The following is a 16279-nucleotide window of genomic DNA, read 5'->3' as shown; positions in this document are numbered from 1 at the left end:
CCTAATTGGCAGAGAACAAAAATGGCATTGGGTTTCTCATCTATTTCATATTCAGTACTTAGCTTTCAAATGAGCCGTTATGCATTGTCTGCGTGTTTTTTTTTTTTTTTTAATATTTATTATTTTTAGTATAGTTTGTGTTTTATTTAAAAATAACAATTTATTGCATGTGAATGGGTGATTTACTAAGATGTCACTACATTAGTGGTTGAATTGGTTTAAAAAATTGTCAATAATATCGCATATCAGCAATAATTTGAGACAGTATACAGTGGGGAGAACAAGTATTTGATACACTGCCAATAGGTTTTCCCATTGGCAGTGTATCAAATACTTGTTCTCCCCACTTTATTGCCTACTAAAATTTGGTATCACGACAGGCCTACACGCATACTATAGTGGCTAGGCAATGCGAGTAAGCGAGACATTCTGAAAAACTCGTATTTCACTGGCTAAAAGAGTACTGGCGTTTAGAAAAAAGTCTGAAAATGCTTTTTCGCCCCCTTCCTGGAAATATTGGCTTTTATTGCTGATTTTTCTTCACTATTACATTTGAAATTCTGTTAATTTTTTTTTTCAAAATTGTTAAGCAATATTCTTTCTGCTGGGATGCACTTGATGTAAGATTCACATATGGTTTGTCTTGCACTTTATTTAAAAAACAACCAACTGTGGATTTTGTTCTTCTCTTACTCCTTTGATTAAAAATTTTTTTAAAAAAATTTAATTTAAAAAAAAAAAAAAGTTAAAGTAAGCCATACATACACTCGATCTTGCTACAGATTTGGTTCTGGTTGAAATTATGTCAAGTGAGGTGCGCTGCGACCATACAGTTTATAATTCCATGTCCAAAATTAATGAGATTAAAGGACATATTTATTTCAGTTGTTCCCTGGACTACAAGTTATAATGCTTATGAAAGAGCGCTGCTTACATGATTGTCTCTTAAAAACAAGGGAACAGTCGATGGCATCAATTGGTTTCTGTGTGGTGAGCACCGCCAAACGAGGATACCCCCTGGAGGACGCCACACACATCGCATTCCGTAAGTCAAACGAAATACAGTACTGTACAAGCAATTCTATTAACTTTGATGCCAGGCCCAAAATTACAATATTTTGCATATCTAGTGCATAAAGGTTGAGCTTTGGGATTGGGTGGAGGGAAATTGACAAATGTTACATCAAATTAAAGCTAAGAGAAGAGCACCGCTTATACATATTTCATGTTATCATTAAAATTCATTGTTGATCGAGTAAGCAATACAATTTACATGGAAAAAACTTCTTCTTATATTTACTCATGTCTTCACAGGAACAGTCCGTAGATTCCTGGAGAAGCATGGAAGCAGCATAGAGGCAGTAGTATTTGCTGTGTCTGATACAGAAGAGGTTTGTCTGATTTTGTTCCATCTGCAACCTATGTGATAGCCAGGGGCGTTGCCAGGGATTTTGGGCCCCTTGAAAAGATATCACTTTGGGCCCCACCACCAGTGCCTGGACACACACACACATTTAGAGTATCAATTACGTAATTTCCTGCATTCTGGTGAATCTTTATACACTAATTTGTGCATATTCTGCATTAATTTGAGATGAAAATATATTTATGTAAACATACAGCGTATAGAGCAATAATGAATAGACTGATATCATCTATAAGAAATGTACTGAAGGCCATCTTTTACAATCTATATTTTTATCAGAAATATTCTCAAAGCAAATACAGTAATGAATGACTTAGATTTTTTGTTGTTGTTGTTATGTTTTAACTTAACTATGCTAGAGTATATTTTAACCCCAATTAAAATAACATCATCTTTAGAATGATGTAACAAAGCGAGCATCAGATTTTTTCACCTTGTATAAATACTGTAGCAAGTGTATTGATCTAATGTAGCAAAATACATTTAACAGCTGTCACTGCATAATCCATGGTCCCTTGCTCAGCCTTACTCACCAAGAGCCCAGCGCCCAGCCTTCTTGCTAGCAAAGTCACTGATCAAATCATTAAAGTCTGTCATCTGTGGAGCCAGTGCCAGTAGCACTGTCTTTTTGGCTCTCTACACTTCTCCCTGACAAAAATGAAGATGGTCCTGGCTCTATAGTGTACATACAATGACACATATAACAACATCTTCTATATTATTCTATATATTCTATGCTATATTATACTTAATATACATATTCTCTCACAGCTGTGTAGATAAGGGGTTTACCCTTAACCACTGATATTTTATGTGTGGTGTGGCAGTGTTCAAATGAATTCCTCACCTCCTTCAGTTGTGAGGAAAGATGAGGCTGGCTCATAAAGGGGATCAGGAGACCCGGCCTGCTGAGCCAGACGCAGCAAGAGGAGTGCAAGGGCAGAGACAACTATTTTAGTATGAAGAGCTTGCTAAGGGTTTGCCTGCTGTACTGATTAAATGTAAGCTAAAAGTGGAGCAAACACTAGCTAGCAATCAATTACAGTATTTCATTATGGAGTAGGCTTAGCCCCATCTGGAACCTCGTGATTTCCACTATTTGCTACAGCTCCGAAGCGAGGTTCCTTGTTAACAAACTAAATTCAAATGATGACAAACTAAATTCAATAATTTCTTGACAAACTGGATTCAAGCCGATTAAAAAAAAAAAAAAAAAATTTCCACACCAACTTTCAACATCTGTAGGATACCAAAAAATGCCGTCATTATTTGGAACTCATGTTTTTGAATAAGCGAATGTTGCTCATTAAGCCCGGGGAAATCCCATATTTCTTACGGAGTGAGCTGGGACCTCGCCTCGGAGCTTTGTAATAGACGTTGTGAGGTTCCAGATGGGTTGGAGTGGGCTAAGATAACAGGTTAATTTCCAGCACTACACTTACACAAGACACAAACCTTCCCTTGTGAAGTAGTTTGTCAAATCCTGTTGGCCTTTTCTACCCCTCTCCTGTTTTGCTTTCTTTTCCTTCCTCTTTTGATAACCCGATTTTTGGTTAAAGGAAAACATTTCTGCAGTACCGCGCACTCCGAGTCATTGACTGGTGTAAATGCTCACCCACTGCTGCTCCCGGTCTGATCGAAGGAAGGGCATATCAAACCATTTAATGAAAATACAGGGATTGGGGAGGAGGGGTGGCAATACATATGCCCTCTGGGTGTTTACTTTTCGCAAAAACACAACAAGAAAAAGAAACCCTTCGTTTTATTCCTATTAAAATAATAATGATTAATATTTAATTTGGCAAACGATTACCTAATGTTCTAATTTTCTTTGCGGGCTCCATCAGGGCATGGGCCCTTAGAATCATTATCACTTTTCACCCCTATACGCGCCCCTGATGATAGCAGTCTTACATGTTGTGTTTGTGCATAATATTCTGCAGGCGGTGTACATGAAATTGCTTCCACTCTACTATCCTCGCTCTGAGGAGGAGGAGAGGTTGTGCCTTCCCCTCGTACCGGCCGACATTGGAAATTCCGAGGGTGAGCCTGTGGTGCCCGAGAGGCAGATCCGAATCGCTGAGAAACCGGGAAGCCTGGAAGGTAAAATATTTGTCATTTACTGGTCACGTCATTAGGGTGAACCTGAACAATTGTATTGATCATTAAAAAATAACTAGAACAAATCATAACCAATATAACCGAACTGACAATTTACGGATATTCCACATTTAACTACACAAGTGGTTGAAAATACATTTACATCAAATTATTCAATGGACTCTTATGCTGTAAAATTTAGCGCAAAAAAAAAAAAAAAAATCTGGGATAAAATACTACCATTTCAGTTATCCACTGAAATTCCTTTATCGACTTGTGACTTTAGGGTTCAAGACCATGATCATCCATTTTTAGCAATATTCAGGATAGACTCCTAATTCAATGTGACCTGTGTAGTTTGCATACATCGTACTTACGCCTGTCATGATTAAAGAAACAAAAATAAATATATTTTTCCAGAAACTTTATCGGGACAAATGAAAATGTTGATCCCCACTCCGCAGCTGCTATAAGATTACAACATATAAATAATCATAAACAAGTTCAGAATTATTTGCGTTAGGCTTAATTTTCGAGTTAGCGGTGGTTTAAATAGTCTGTAGAGTTGGTTTCAAATTCTGTGCAGTTTGTTAGTTACTTGTTAGTTGCAGGACTCCGAAGTGGCTAAGCTAGCGCGAGTCAATAGTGGTTTCTAGCATGCCAGTAAAAAAAGATATTAACAAATCTAACATGGTCAAATGAACTGTACAGTGCGTCAGGGTGATTGATTTGGGGGATGTGGAGTCCCTTTCGTTCCCACCCAAAAAAATAGGGGTGAAATCAAGCAATGTGATATCACTCAGCCCTGCTTGCCTAGACAGCCTGTTCCCTGCAGAGCTGCTGCATTACAAATGTTGCTGTTCATACTACAATTATTGACATGCAATGGTAAGTTCTAATAACTTTATCCCTAAAACATAGCCAACACTATTGATTGCATGGGTCATCAGTGATTCTCATATATGCATATGTTATGTTTTATTGACATGATAGCAAGCACCATTGACTGGAGCTAGCTTAGCCACTCTGGAGCCCTGCAACTAACAAATAACTAACAAATTTCACAGAATTTGTTGAAACTAACTCTACCGACTACAGTAATTAAACCCCCGTTAACTTGAAAATTAAGCCTAATGTAAAAAATGTTTAACTTCCCCTTTAAAGGTCAAGAAAATGATGAGATTCAGCAATCGAATTAGCAATTTACCTTAAATGTTAAATAGTATGTATCTTATCTCTCGGCAATACTGGCCATGTTGTCACTTCAACTAGATCGATGTCAAACAAGGGCGCAGGTTTGCATAGAGACGGTAGGGACATAACACTTCCAACTTTTCAGGATGCTCAAATTGTCCCATCCAACTTTTAAGCAACATTATTTGTATTATATAATGACTTTAGTTGTATAGGTAATTTAGATTGTCTTCCGATATGTTGTAAGGATAGATTTGACCTTACCATTATTAAGTGAATTATTTTCATTATGTTCAGACTGACATTCACCCCTTTTCACTTGCTGAATGTGCCAGTCCTTTTTTTCCCTCAAATGTACCACCCCCTCACCAACACACACACACGCACTTACTGAAATACAACATGTCGACAACATGCCGCCTCCTCCTCCCCTTTTGAAGACGAGGAAATTGGAAGTTTTTTTTTTTTTTTCCCAGCCAGTAGCAGCAGCAGCTACTTTAAGTAATGTAAAAAGACGTTAATGTGGTGGAGGTGGGGAACACACAACTATTTTTGCTACTGAAAGTATGACCTGCATTAGAGTTAGCATGACATTAAACTGTGTGAATTTGCTAACCTGCAAAACTCGAGTAGGAAGCTCCTTAGAGAGAAGTGTTCTCCTGCATGTGTTTTCTACTGTTAACGTTAATTAAACAGTGAGAAATGTAGTGAACTGAAGTTTACCCCCTTCTCCCCAATTTTCATTGTTATTTTATTTATGTGTTGTTAAAGCCAGCCAAAGGAGCTTTAATTTTTTTTTTGTTGAGTTTGTTGGTGCTTGAGGACAAAAGCAGTAATGTTTTACAGTAAAGAAGGCTCCGTTTTTATTTGAATCATTTTTTCAGTTATATTTGATTTCTTTATTTGGACAATGTTAACTGGTCTTAGGATAATTTTTTTTTTTTTTTTGCATTCCTGGATAGTTATTATTTACAAGTTTATATTTATTGTGTATGTTAATATCATTTAAGTTATGTTCAGAAATTGCAATTTCCAGACATTTATTCTGGAAGTTCTCAAAATGTTTCGTTAGTAGTTTTTCAAAACAAAGGTTTGAATCAAGCGATGTATCACCTGAACCAATACATATAAAAATTAAGTCAATACAAATTTATTTTGCATTGATCATTTAGCCTCTCAATGAATTAGGCTCATATTCGTGATAAATGTAGCCCTGACTCCAGTTCACCCAATCTGTTTGGTCTTATTAATGTCCGTCCTCAGCAAAAAGTGTTCATGCAGGTTCTGCTGTTATATCGTCCCTAGCAATGTAGAGACCAAACCTATGCCTCTGATGCCAAAATATGCAGTCATCCCGATGCAGTAAAGCCTGGGATGCATTAAAATTCTAAATCAAAGCATATTTTTCGTGAATCATGAGGCAACACAAGCGGTCAGATATTAAACAACTTTTTACTGGCTCTTGTGTCACTCCTGGTTGAAGTTAAATGAAAATAGTATACTTCCAGATATATACATATACACATATATATATATATATATATATATATATATATATATATATATATATATATATATATATATATATATTATTTAAAAAAAAAGATCACAGCATTTAATTTGTGCTTTGAATGAGACCAGGGCTTTCTCTTTTTTTTATACACAGTAGCACTCCCTCTTTCTCCACTTCAGCCATTGTTATGTTATGTCCTATTTCTCTGCTCTCTCGATTGCAACTGCGCATGTCTGTGACGTTACTCCGGTGAGGAAGCGGATTTGGGTTCCTCGTCCCCCCTGCATTGCTTTGAATGTAAAGTAGCTTCCTCTACAGGTAAACATGAGAATAATAATACAAATGGGGAAACCAAATCCGTTGCATCAAACGGAATTGCGCAGGGAAGATTTTTGAACGTACTTATATTAGAGCCTAGTTCGGGCTTAAAAAACCAGCCCGACCCGACCCGGCCCGGCCAGAGCATTTTAAAGCCTGACCCGGCCCAAGCAATTAACTTACCTTGCAGGCCCGGGCCCGAAAAAACCCGAAATTTTATTTTTTATTTGTATGCCCGAGCCCGAAAAAACCCCGAAATTTTACTTTTTATTTGTAGGCTCGCGCCCGGAACCCCCCCCCCCCCCCCCCCCCCGAAAATGTACGTTTTATTCGTAGGCCCGAGCCCGTTTTATTTGTGAGGACTCAGGTGGGGGAGGAAATGCGGGGATGCGATGCGTGGTTGCGTTTTTTGCGACGATGCCATGTGCATAATGATAACAAATTAAAGCCCGTCTTTTGTAACAAATTCTCCCAGTTAAACAAGACTGTAAGATGCATATTCAATAAATATTTATATATTTTATATTTTTGTGTCTGTTCTATCAGGTGGATAGTTCATGCGTCATTTCCTCGGCAAAATGCAATAGACATTTATTTTAATTTCTTCGAGTTGGCAGAAGTTTTCTTAATGTTTAAATAGTCTACCTAGTTTCCTGATCATTATAAATGCATTTACACAACGAAATAACGCTGGAAAGGTTTGTTAAATATATTTCTGTGTGGGATATTTTGCTCACTACGCGCCTCTATGACCATGAGAGGAATAGCAGCATATACAAAATCTTTTATTTTAATGACTCGCATCAGAACACACAAAAGAACAACCTGCCTTTAAGGAGCACTGAAACAAAATAAATAATAACATTTAAAGGAACACCACGATGTCCTGCTTATCACGAAGAGGTGCAGCCCTCGAAACAAATGATAATAACGATGTTTGACTAATATCATCTTTTAGGCCAGTACAGTTTTTAAAATGCCTGCTCAGCGTCAAGGTGCCAGTGTTTCTGCTCTCGTACGAGAACAAAGCGCCACATTTGTTGCATTCGGCAAGGCCAACACGGTTTTCTGTAGCATCTTCCACTATCGATTTCAATCCTTTCCACACACCACTCGTGGATTCTTGCCTTTTCAATCCCCCCGTCTTTAGTTAGCTTTTCACCTCTTGCTGCTGTATATCGAAATTCGAAAAGGAAATACGAGGATGCAGTTGCAGATTCGCGGAGAGGCCAAAGCGCGAGGGGAAGATTAAAAGGAGGGCGGGGCCACGGCGTTCATGTGCGCAAAAAATGCACTGGCTCTGCTGCGGCTCATGTTTGGGATTACCAAAGCGCTTTGTCTCTGTTTTATCCAATTTATTTATTTTTATAACAAATATTCCTTAGTTTAACACCTATTCATCGTTTTAGTTTACAAATATATATTTATAAAGAAAAAACATTTAAAAAGCGAGCGAGAAGTCCGGCCCGAACATAAATCATTGACATTTTGGGCCCGACTCGGCCTGAAATTCGGGTCGGGTTGGGTCGGGTTCGGGCTCAAGATCTAGGCTATTAGTCTTATATATTATAAAATGCGCTGAATCGATTCGGCTTATTGCCCGCATCGAATCGAATCGTCCATGCCCCGCATCGGGATGCATCGCCACATCAATTATTGTTGACACCAGTAATATGCAGTATTGTGAATCACAATTGTCTACACCGTCTAAGTGCGAGTACTACTTCCAGCAAAAAGCTAGTTTGCTTACAGAGGGAGAGAACAACAGGGCAGCCTGCATGAATGTTGATGACATGTAATTTATTGTACCTTGAATAAACAAACTCATTTTTCATATTTATAAAGTGGACAGTAGGTCGATCTAAAAAAAAACAACAACAACAACAACATGTTTTTTATATTGCTGCCAACCCTCCCAGTCAAATCTAGCACCGTCAATGGGAGAGTGGGATAATGTTGTCCCTGATCGTGGTACTTGGAGAGCTAGATATGCTTTGAGGTGCTACTTGGTGTAATTTTTTGTGATCCATTAGCTTAGATATATTTTCAACTAGGTGTATATTAATATGCTATTAATTTTGTGTGTTTTCGGAACAGATGATTCGGAGGATGACAATTTGGAATCCGATCTGGGTCAGGTGGGCAATCACGCCTTTGCCCGCATGGAGGGTGATGTGGACAAGCAACGGAAGCTGATCCTACAGGGTCACATGTCGGAGGTTACCATGCAAAAGCAGCACCAGAGGAAGTAAGCGCACCGGCCACAGCAAAACTGCTCCAGCCTAAAGCATGAATTATTTGGGGAAATTCAGCAGGTCACAGGATTCCCATTTTATTAATCCCGTGATTGGGAAGGGATAGGAATAATAAGCAACGGAAGCAGGCAGGAGGGTTAATTCATAAATAGATGATGATTTTCACCTGTGTTAAAAAAAAAAAGAAAACCTAGATGACTGAAGCGTCCATTTTTGTAGCTTTACTTTCATGGGCCAACACTATCTCGACTTTGGACGTCAAAAAAAACTACACATTCCAATATCCCAAGTTTCCAATGCTTTGACTTCTGGCTGCTATATTGGCACAGACTCAACATGGTGAACGGTGGAGGTGAAAACCTGAAGTGAGATATGAAACTCAGAAATAATGACACATCTGTTAAACTGGAAGAGCTTGTAGGAGGAAGGTCCAAGTTTTAGAAAACTTCTTGCTAATACAACGCAACAGTGCCAAGACAAAATATATGGCATGTAAAAATTTTTTTAAAAATGCACTGGACTCATAAAGTAGTGTAGTGACTAGTGGATGAGTGGTGTCAAGAGACATGAGTGATTTTAAACTGCATTAAACATAGAAACCTTAAAAGAACAACCCATTTTCATTCCTAATGATCAATTTAAAGGTGTTTAAAAAAAAAAAAAAAAAAGTTAGTGGGACTGGAATGGGAGGAATTTTAACTGGGAGCGGGACTGGATTGGAAGTCATTCAACAGGAGTGGGATGGGATTTACTTTTTGACTGAGTCCCGGGATCGGGATGGAATGGGAATTTTTTCTGGGAACGGGAGTTAAAATCCACTTCCGATTTTAAGACTGCAAAAACGAATCGACTAAAATCGATTAATAAATTAGTTGCTAACTTATTTGATCATCGATTTTTGCCGGCAGCTATGAGCAGTCCCGTTTGGGCCCTTGTGTGTGTGCGCGTACCAGTGATCAGAGCAAGAGAGAGAGTTCACTGATACACGCAGGTTGAATTGCTGGATCAATATTGAATATCAAGACTTAGATTGTCTTTTGTGTTGTTAGATTCAGTGTGCGTCTGTCAGTGGTTTGTAAATGAAGCCAATTGTATTGTTTGTATTCAATGTTGATGAGACGTTACTACTTACCACAGCGCGCGAAGCTACTTAGCGATTATGCCAATCAGTGTCCATTTGTATTATGTTTTGGAAAAGCATATTAGCACTTGAGTTATTGTTCAATAGTACAGTCTTCATTTCTTTTTATAAAGAAACCACACAGACATTCATTCATATAACAGGTTAAAGTCTCATTTCAGCAGAAATTCCCATTCAAACTAAATTCTCATACAAGAGAGTGTTCTTTGAAATTGGATTTGGATTGCATTTATGATAAAGAAAACTATTTCTTTATTTGAATTTTTTCATTTACCGGTAATTTAAATGAGTCATTTACACATTTTATATCATCACTTTGCCATCAAGAAAAAAAATGTCAATCAGCTGTACTTTTTTTATTTGAACGAGCAGGACTTTTGTCTGAATTGTGTACTGAGAAATTATTTTCATGTTTTATAGTCAGAATATTTATTAAAAAACATTAATAAGTTCTTAAAGCAGTACAGTGGTAGACTACAGTTAAGTCAGAAAGCTGTATTTTTTCTTGTAGAAAATAGTCATCCATTTTGTCTTTATTGTTACTTACAACATGGCTAAAACAACTTCAAGTTAAATTGTAAAGATAAGGGAAAAAAGTGACAAGTATTAAACAATGAGTATTAGAAGTAATTTCTCATTTACCAAACAAAACAGCTGAAGTGGGCTATTAGCTTAATGCCATTTCACCAACTAGCTCTCCTCCATGACCGGAAAACCCAAGTGGCTCTGTTTTAGACTGACCAATATTTTAAGAGGACGCTCACCATTCTGAAGCTAATGCTAACGCGAACACAAATGCTACACTAACACGAGGAATTACATTTAGCCTCTGATGTTCACTCAGCACAGACCTTTAAAGGCAAAAGCAGCATTGCATATTTTCTTTCCAAGATAAGAAAACAAATATTACAGTGTTTCCAAACAAGCAAAATGTAGCAGCCTAGTTTTAGACACATCCTAAAGTCCAGTGAAGAGAGTGAGGGAGAGGCGCAGCACATCTCACATGAGTGATACGACCCAAACTTTGCTACGATGCAAGCTGACGTACTCCACGTACATTATGAAAAATGTCACGCATCATTAACATATGACAGAAACTTTGTCACGTTTCGTCTTCTTGTCGTCTCGTCAGAGAAAAATTGGCATTTGTCTGGTTATGTTCTAGTCTCCCAAGCCACATTTTTATCTCGTCATCATCATGAAAAAATTGTTCGTCTACCAATTATTTTCTTTATCGTCACTGTTGATTAAAACAACACTGATTTGGGCAAATCATAAGAGCAAGGTAGTCCCCGGGTTACGAACGAGTTCCGTTCCTACTCTGGCGAATTTCCACTTAAATAACCCCCAAATTTCAAAATAATTATCCAAATACATGTATTATGTCATTGTACCGTTCTCAACAAGACGTTGGAGTTACTGTAAGTCCTTGCTAGATAGCAAGCTAAGCTCCGAAATGACAATTACAGACGTCCGTGTGGTTTGCTGACTATATTCAGCTGCTCATGACATCAACACTTGTAGAATGAAACTAAATTCAAAAATTAAGTCAGTTTCATCTTCAGTAACAGCAATTCAAATTTGCAGAATTGAACGACTGTAGACAAAATTGCAGACAAGACTCCAGCGTCATCAAGTCAGTCGGTACCTGTATACAATAATACTGCATATTACCTGCTAGGACGAAATGGTCATTATGGATTGGTCATTTAAAAGTAGCTTGCAAGGCTAATAACTACGAGCAGCCGTGCTATACAGCAATGCTATAGTTGCTAATTTTATAATAGGGGATGGGTGTGTATAGTTTGATGATTTATCAACTTTTTTAATGTCTCTTCTCTAGCTACAACCGATGGTTGTGTCGAGCCAGAGCAGAGGACCTGTCGGACATCGCTGCTTTGAAAGCATTATATCAGACAGGTACTGTGTTTAACAAAACTGATATACATCAGTGGCAAGGTATCTCCAGGAGGGAGTAGTGTTGCACAGTTATCTTTGAAAGTGATTGATTGAACACCAGGACTGAAAAAGCTTTGTACAGTGGTACCTCTACTTATGAACCTCTCTACTTATAGAATTTTCAGATTAAGACATGCCTCAACAGGAAAATATTGCCTCTTGTTAAGAAAGAAATTTCAGGATACGAAAGGCAAAAAATACACTATGGCTGCCTGGTACTCGCAGCTCCCAGAGTTTACTGAATTAACATACTAGTACTTATAGCTGCTCTGCCATTGGCTATTGCCTAGCATTCCTGGTATCCAATTGGCTATGAGAGACCTCTACTGTACATGTACTAGTCCTTCTAAAAAAATTAGCATATTGTGATAAAGTTCATTATTTTCTGCAATGTACTGATAAACATTAGACTTTCATATATTTTACATTCGTTACACACAAGTGAAGTAGTTCAAGCCTTTTATTGTTTTAACATTGATGATTTTGGTTAAAAAAATTAAGAAAAACCAAAAATCCCGATCTCAAAACATTAGCATGTTTCAACCGACCAATAAAAAAAAGTGTTTTTTTAATACAAAAAAAGTGAACCTTCAATTAATTATATCAGCTATGCACTCAAAAGTTGGTCGGGAATCCTTTTGCAGAAATGACTGCTTCAATGCGGCGTGGAATGGAGGCAATCAGCCTGTGACACTGTTGAGGTGTTATGGAGGCCCAGTATGCTTCGATAGCGGCCTTAAGCTCATCCTCAGTGTTGGGTCTGGTGTCTCTCAACTTACTCCTCACAATATCCCACAGATTCTCTATGGGGTTCAGGTCAGGAGAGTTGGCAGGTCAATTGAGCACAGTAATGCCATGGTCAGTAAACCATTTACCAGTGGTTTGGCACTGTGAGCAGGTGCCAGATCGTGCTGAAAAATGAAATCTTGATCTCCATAAAGCTTTTCAGAAGATGGAAGCATGAAGTGCTCCAAAATCTCCTGATAGCTAGCTGCATTGACCCTACCCTTGATAAAACACAGTAGACCAACACCAGCAGCTGACATGGCACCCCAGACAATCACTGACTGTGGGAACTTGACACTGGACTTCGGGCATTTTGGCATTTCCTTCTCCCCAGTCTTCCTCCAAACTCTGGCACCTTGATTTCTGAATGACATGCAAAATTTGCTTTCATCTGAAAAAAGTACTTTGGACCACTGAGCAACAGTCCAGTGCTGCTTCTCCGTAGCCCAGGTCAGGCGCTTCTGCTGCTGTCTCAGGTTCAAAAGTGGCTTCAGCACACGCCTGTGCACAGTGGCTCTGGATGTTTCTACTCCAGACTCAGTCCACTGTTTCTGCAGGTCCCCCAAGGTCTGGAATCAGCCCTTCTCCTCAATCTTTCTCAGGGTGCTGTCACCTCTTCTGGTTGTGCAGCGTTTGCTGCCACAGTTTTTCCTTCCCACTGAGGTGCCTTGATGCAGCACTCTGGGAACACCCTATTCGCTCAGAAATTTCTGTCTATGTCTTAGCCTCTTACTTGAGGGTGTAAATGATGGCCTTCTGGACAGCAGTCAGGTCGGCAGTCTTGCCCATGATTGAGGTTTTGAGTAATGAACCAGGCTGGGAGTTTTTCAGTGAATTCGTTGATTCATATGATTAGGGTAGTAGCTTCTTTAGAGTACCTTTTCATGATATGCTAATTTTTTGAGATTGGGATTTTTGGGTTTTCTTGACTTTTTTGCCAAACTCATCAATATTAAAACAATAAAAGGCTTGAACTACTTCAGTTGTGTGTAATGAATCTAAAATATATATAATTCTAATGTTTATCAGTACATTACAGAAAATAATGAACTTTATCACAATATGCTAATTTTTTGAGACGGACTAGTATGTGTGTATCCCAAGCGTCCTCTTCATTTGCCCCGACAGCTGAGTGTATTAACGGTTTTTCCTTACTCTGTTGTTTTGTTTTGTTTTACATTATGCCCAACTTTGATTTTATGTTTATTGTGCAATAATGTAATTGGAACACATATTTGTTACATGTTTTGATGCATTTCTATGCATTCTAAAAGATATATGTCTGAATTTGGGGGTTTGGAAGGGATTAGGGCATTGACATGGAAAACGCATCTCTACTTACGGAATTTTCAAGTTACGAACTAACTTGAAGAACCAATTAATTTTGTAAGTAGAGATACTACTGTACAGTTTTGGAAGGGTAAATCCTTAGTGCATACTGTGGTGCATGGGGGCCTCATTTTTCTTGAAGAAGCAATGATTTTGTAATAGCTTATGATGTAAACTTAATATTTATTTGAATTAATGAAATAGTTCATTCTAAAAATATTTGTTACCGACTGCTCTAGTGTGATATTATGTCTGACAAAAATAAACTAAGTTCATGTGTTATCTATTGTAAACTTACAGGTTTCAACAGAATCTATAGTTTGTCTGTGTCTACAGTGTGCATTTGTCTTTCTAGGTGTGGACATGTGTGGCAGGACGGTGATGGTTGTAGTGGGAAGAAATATTCCAGTAACCATTATCGACCTTGAGAAGGTGCTACTTACTATGACACATTCTATTTTTGAAGAGTCAATGAATAATGATTAGGAAAAAAACTTTAATTTTAGGAATGACCCGAGCCAATCACGTGATAGGAAATTGGGCACAATGACGTCCTTTTCACAGAATCGCTATCAGATTTATTTTTAAATGATGAGCTTAGTTTTATATTAATCCATTAGTGATCCCTTGCTGCTTTGCACCCTCAGTCCATCGCAGATTTTGTTCAATTAAAAAAAATAAATAAAAATAGAGTAATATTTTTAAAATGGTAAGATGTATGCCTGTATACATGTGCAAATCGTTGTTTTCTTTTATATGTATTATACATAAGGTTTTTTTGTTTGTTTGTTTTTTTTTAATTCGGGATAAAAGGAAAACATGTCTTCAATTTATCTTTTTCTAATGCTGTTAAAACTGAATAAATACACGCATGCACACAAATATATGGCGGAAAACACTCAGTTGACTTGAAGTTCCGCTCAGAGACCCCCAATTTAGCCAAATTTCAAAATTGTCCTATATTTATGTGTGATACATCGTTGGAAAGCTTAAAATCTCAATTTTCTGGGGGAAGAAAAATTTTGAACAGGAAGGCATTTAAAAAAGAAAAAAAAAAATTTAAACAGCAAAACCCTAACTGGAGGTGAGAGCATGCGAGAGCATAATTAAAGACGCCATTATTTTAACGAGATATTATCGCATAATTACCTCTTTTCGATCCAAAAACTCCATGTAGCATGTATCACCGAGTGTCATGACACAGCTGTGAATGGCCACAGCCAGATCTTTTTGGGATCTTATGGGTAAAACATGGTAAGGGTGAAGAGTATGGTGAAACAAGGGTCGCGATGCAGAAATCGCAGACATCAAAAACAGGTCGAGATTTTCATTTTCATATATATACCCTTTTAAAAGTTTTTTTTTTTTTTTTTCAATTTTTCTTTGTTTGAATCGATTATTTATCATCTAAAATATCGGGGGAAATGCGACAGTGACTGAAAAAAATACAATTAAGCGATAGTTATGAGGTAAATATCTGTGACTTTTTACAGCATCAAATTTTTTCATTGTGACGGACATTGTTTAAAAGTTTAAAATATGCGAATGAATAATTTTTTTAATTTGTTTTTTTTTACCAAATATTTGACATCAATTAAGGATTAGGATTCTAAGCTAAAAATGACTGACATTTCGAATAATAAATATGATTACTTACTAGAGGTGTGCAAAATTTCCGATTCTTAGATTATTCGCGATTCGGCCGTGGAAGATTCGAGAACGATTCACAAACATCCAAATTCCGATTATTGAAATATGCGAAGTAAAGCGGAAGTACACAACACTCAGCGCGCCGCGCGGACTTCGGGACGGAACGGAGCGAGAGTAGCTAAACATCATGCTTCCCATTACCCGGCCCCTCGGGTAATGCCAATGCTCAACTCACGGCTCTAGCTCAACTCATGCAACGAGATAAAAAAACACAGCAACATACCTGACTGCTGCCGAAAAGCTGCTACAAGTATATCCATATAATGTTACGGTGAATATCATTTATATAGGACTAGATGCATTAAAGATTGGGTAGTGTTAGCAGCACATCTACAAAAAGCTAGATGCGGGCGTTATAAACGGCCGCCATCTTAAAGCAGTACACTTCCCTGCAAGGCTGTTGTAGCGAACCTTCCAAGCAAACCTAATTAACTTTTTATCTAAAATCCTCCTAAATCGGTAAAATATTGACTTGAATCTATCTTTAAAATAGTTTTAAAACTTTCACATGTCGAAAGTAGACAAAAGGGAAATTATGGAATAACGGG

General features: G+C 37.8%; 1 protein-coding gene across 2 annotated transcripts in view; it reads left to right on the top strand.

The window, feature by feature from the left end:
* The window catches only part of gdap2 (ganglioside induced differentiation associated protein 2), a 51158-nt gene that overhangs the window by 17090 nt on the left and 17789 nt on the right, over positions 1–16279 (top strand). For both annotated transcript variants that reach the window (XM_057852331.1, XM_057852330.1), the window contains exons 5-10: positions 957–1045; positions 1315–1391; positions 3370–3529; positions 8649–8799; positions 11791–11867; positions 14377–14453. In XM_057852331.1, coding sequence (XP_057708314.1) covers positions 957–1045; positions 1315–1391; positions 3370–3529; positions 8649–8799; positions 11791–11867; positions 14377–14453 — 631 coding nt within the window. The remainder of the gene's footprint in view (positions 1–956; positions 1046–1314; positions 1392–3369; positions 3530–8648; positions 8800–11790; positions 11868–14376; positions 14454–16279) is intronic.

The sequence above is a fragment of the Corythoichthys intestinalis genome, chromosome 12 (assembly GCF_030265065.1).
Source record: "Corythoichthys intestinalis isolate RoL2023-P3 chromosome 12, ASM3026506v1, whole genome shotgun sequence".
Lineage (NCBI taxonomy): Eukaryota > Metazoa > Chordata > Actinopteri > Syngnathiformes > Syngnathidae > Corythoichthys > Corythoichthys intestinalis.
Note: the sequence above shows the minus strand (reverse complement) of the source record. Positions and strands in the feature narration are given on the sequence as shown.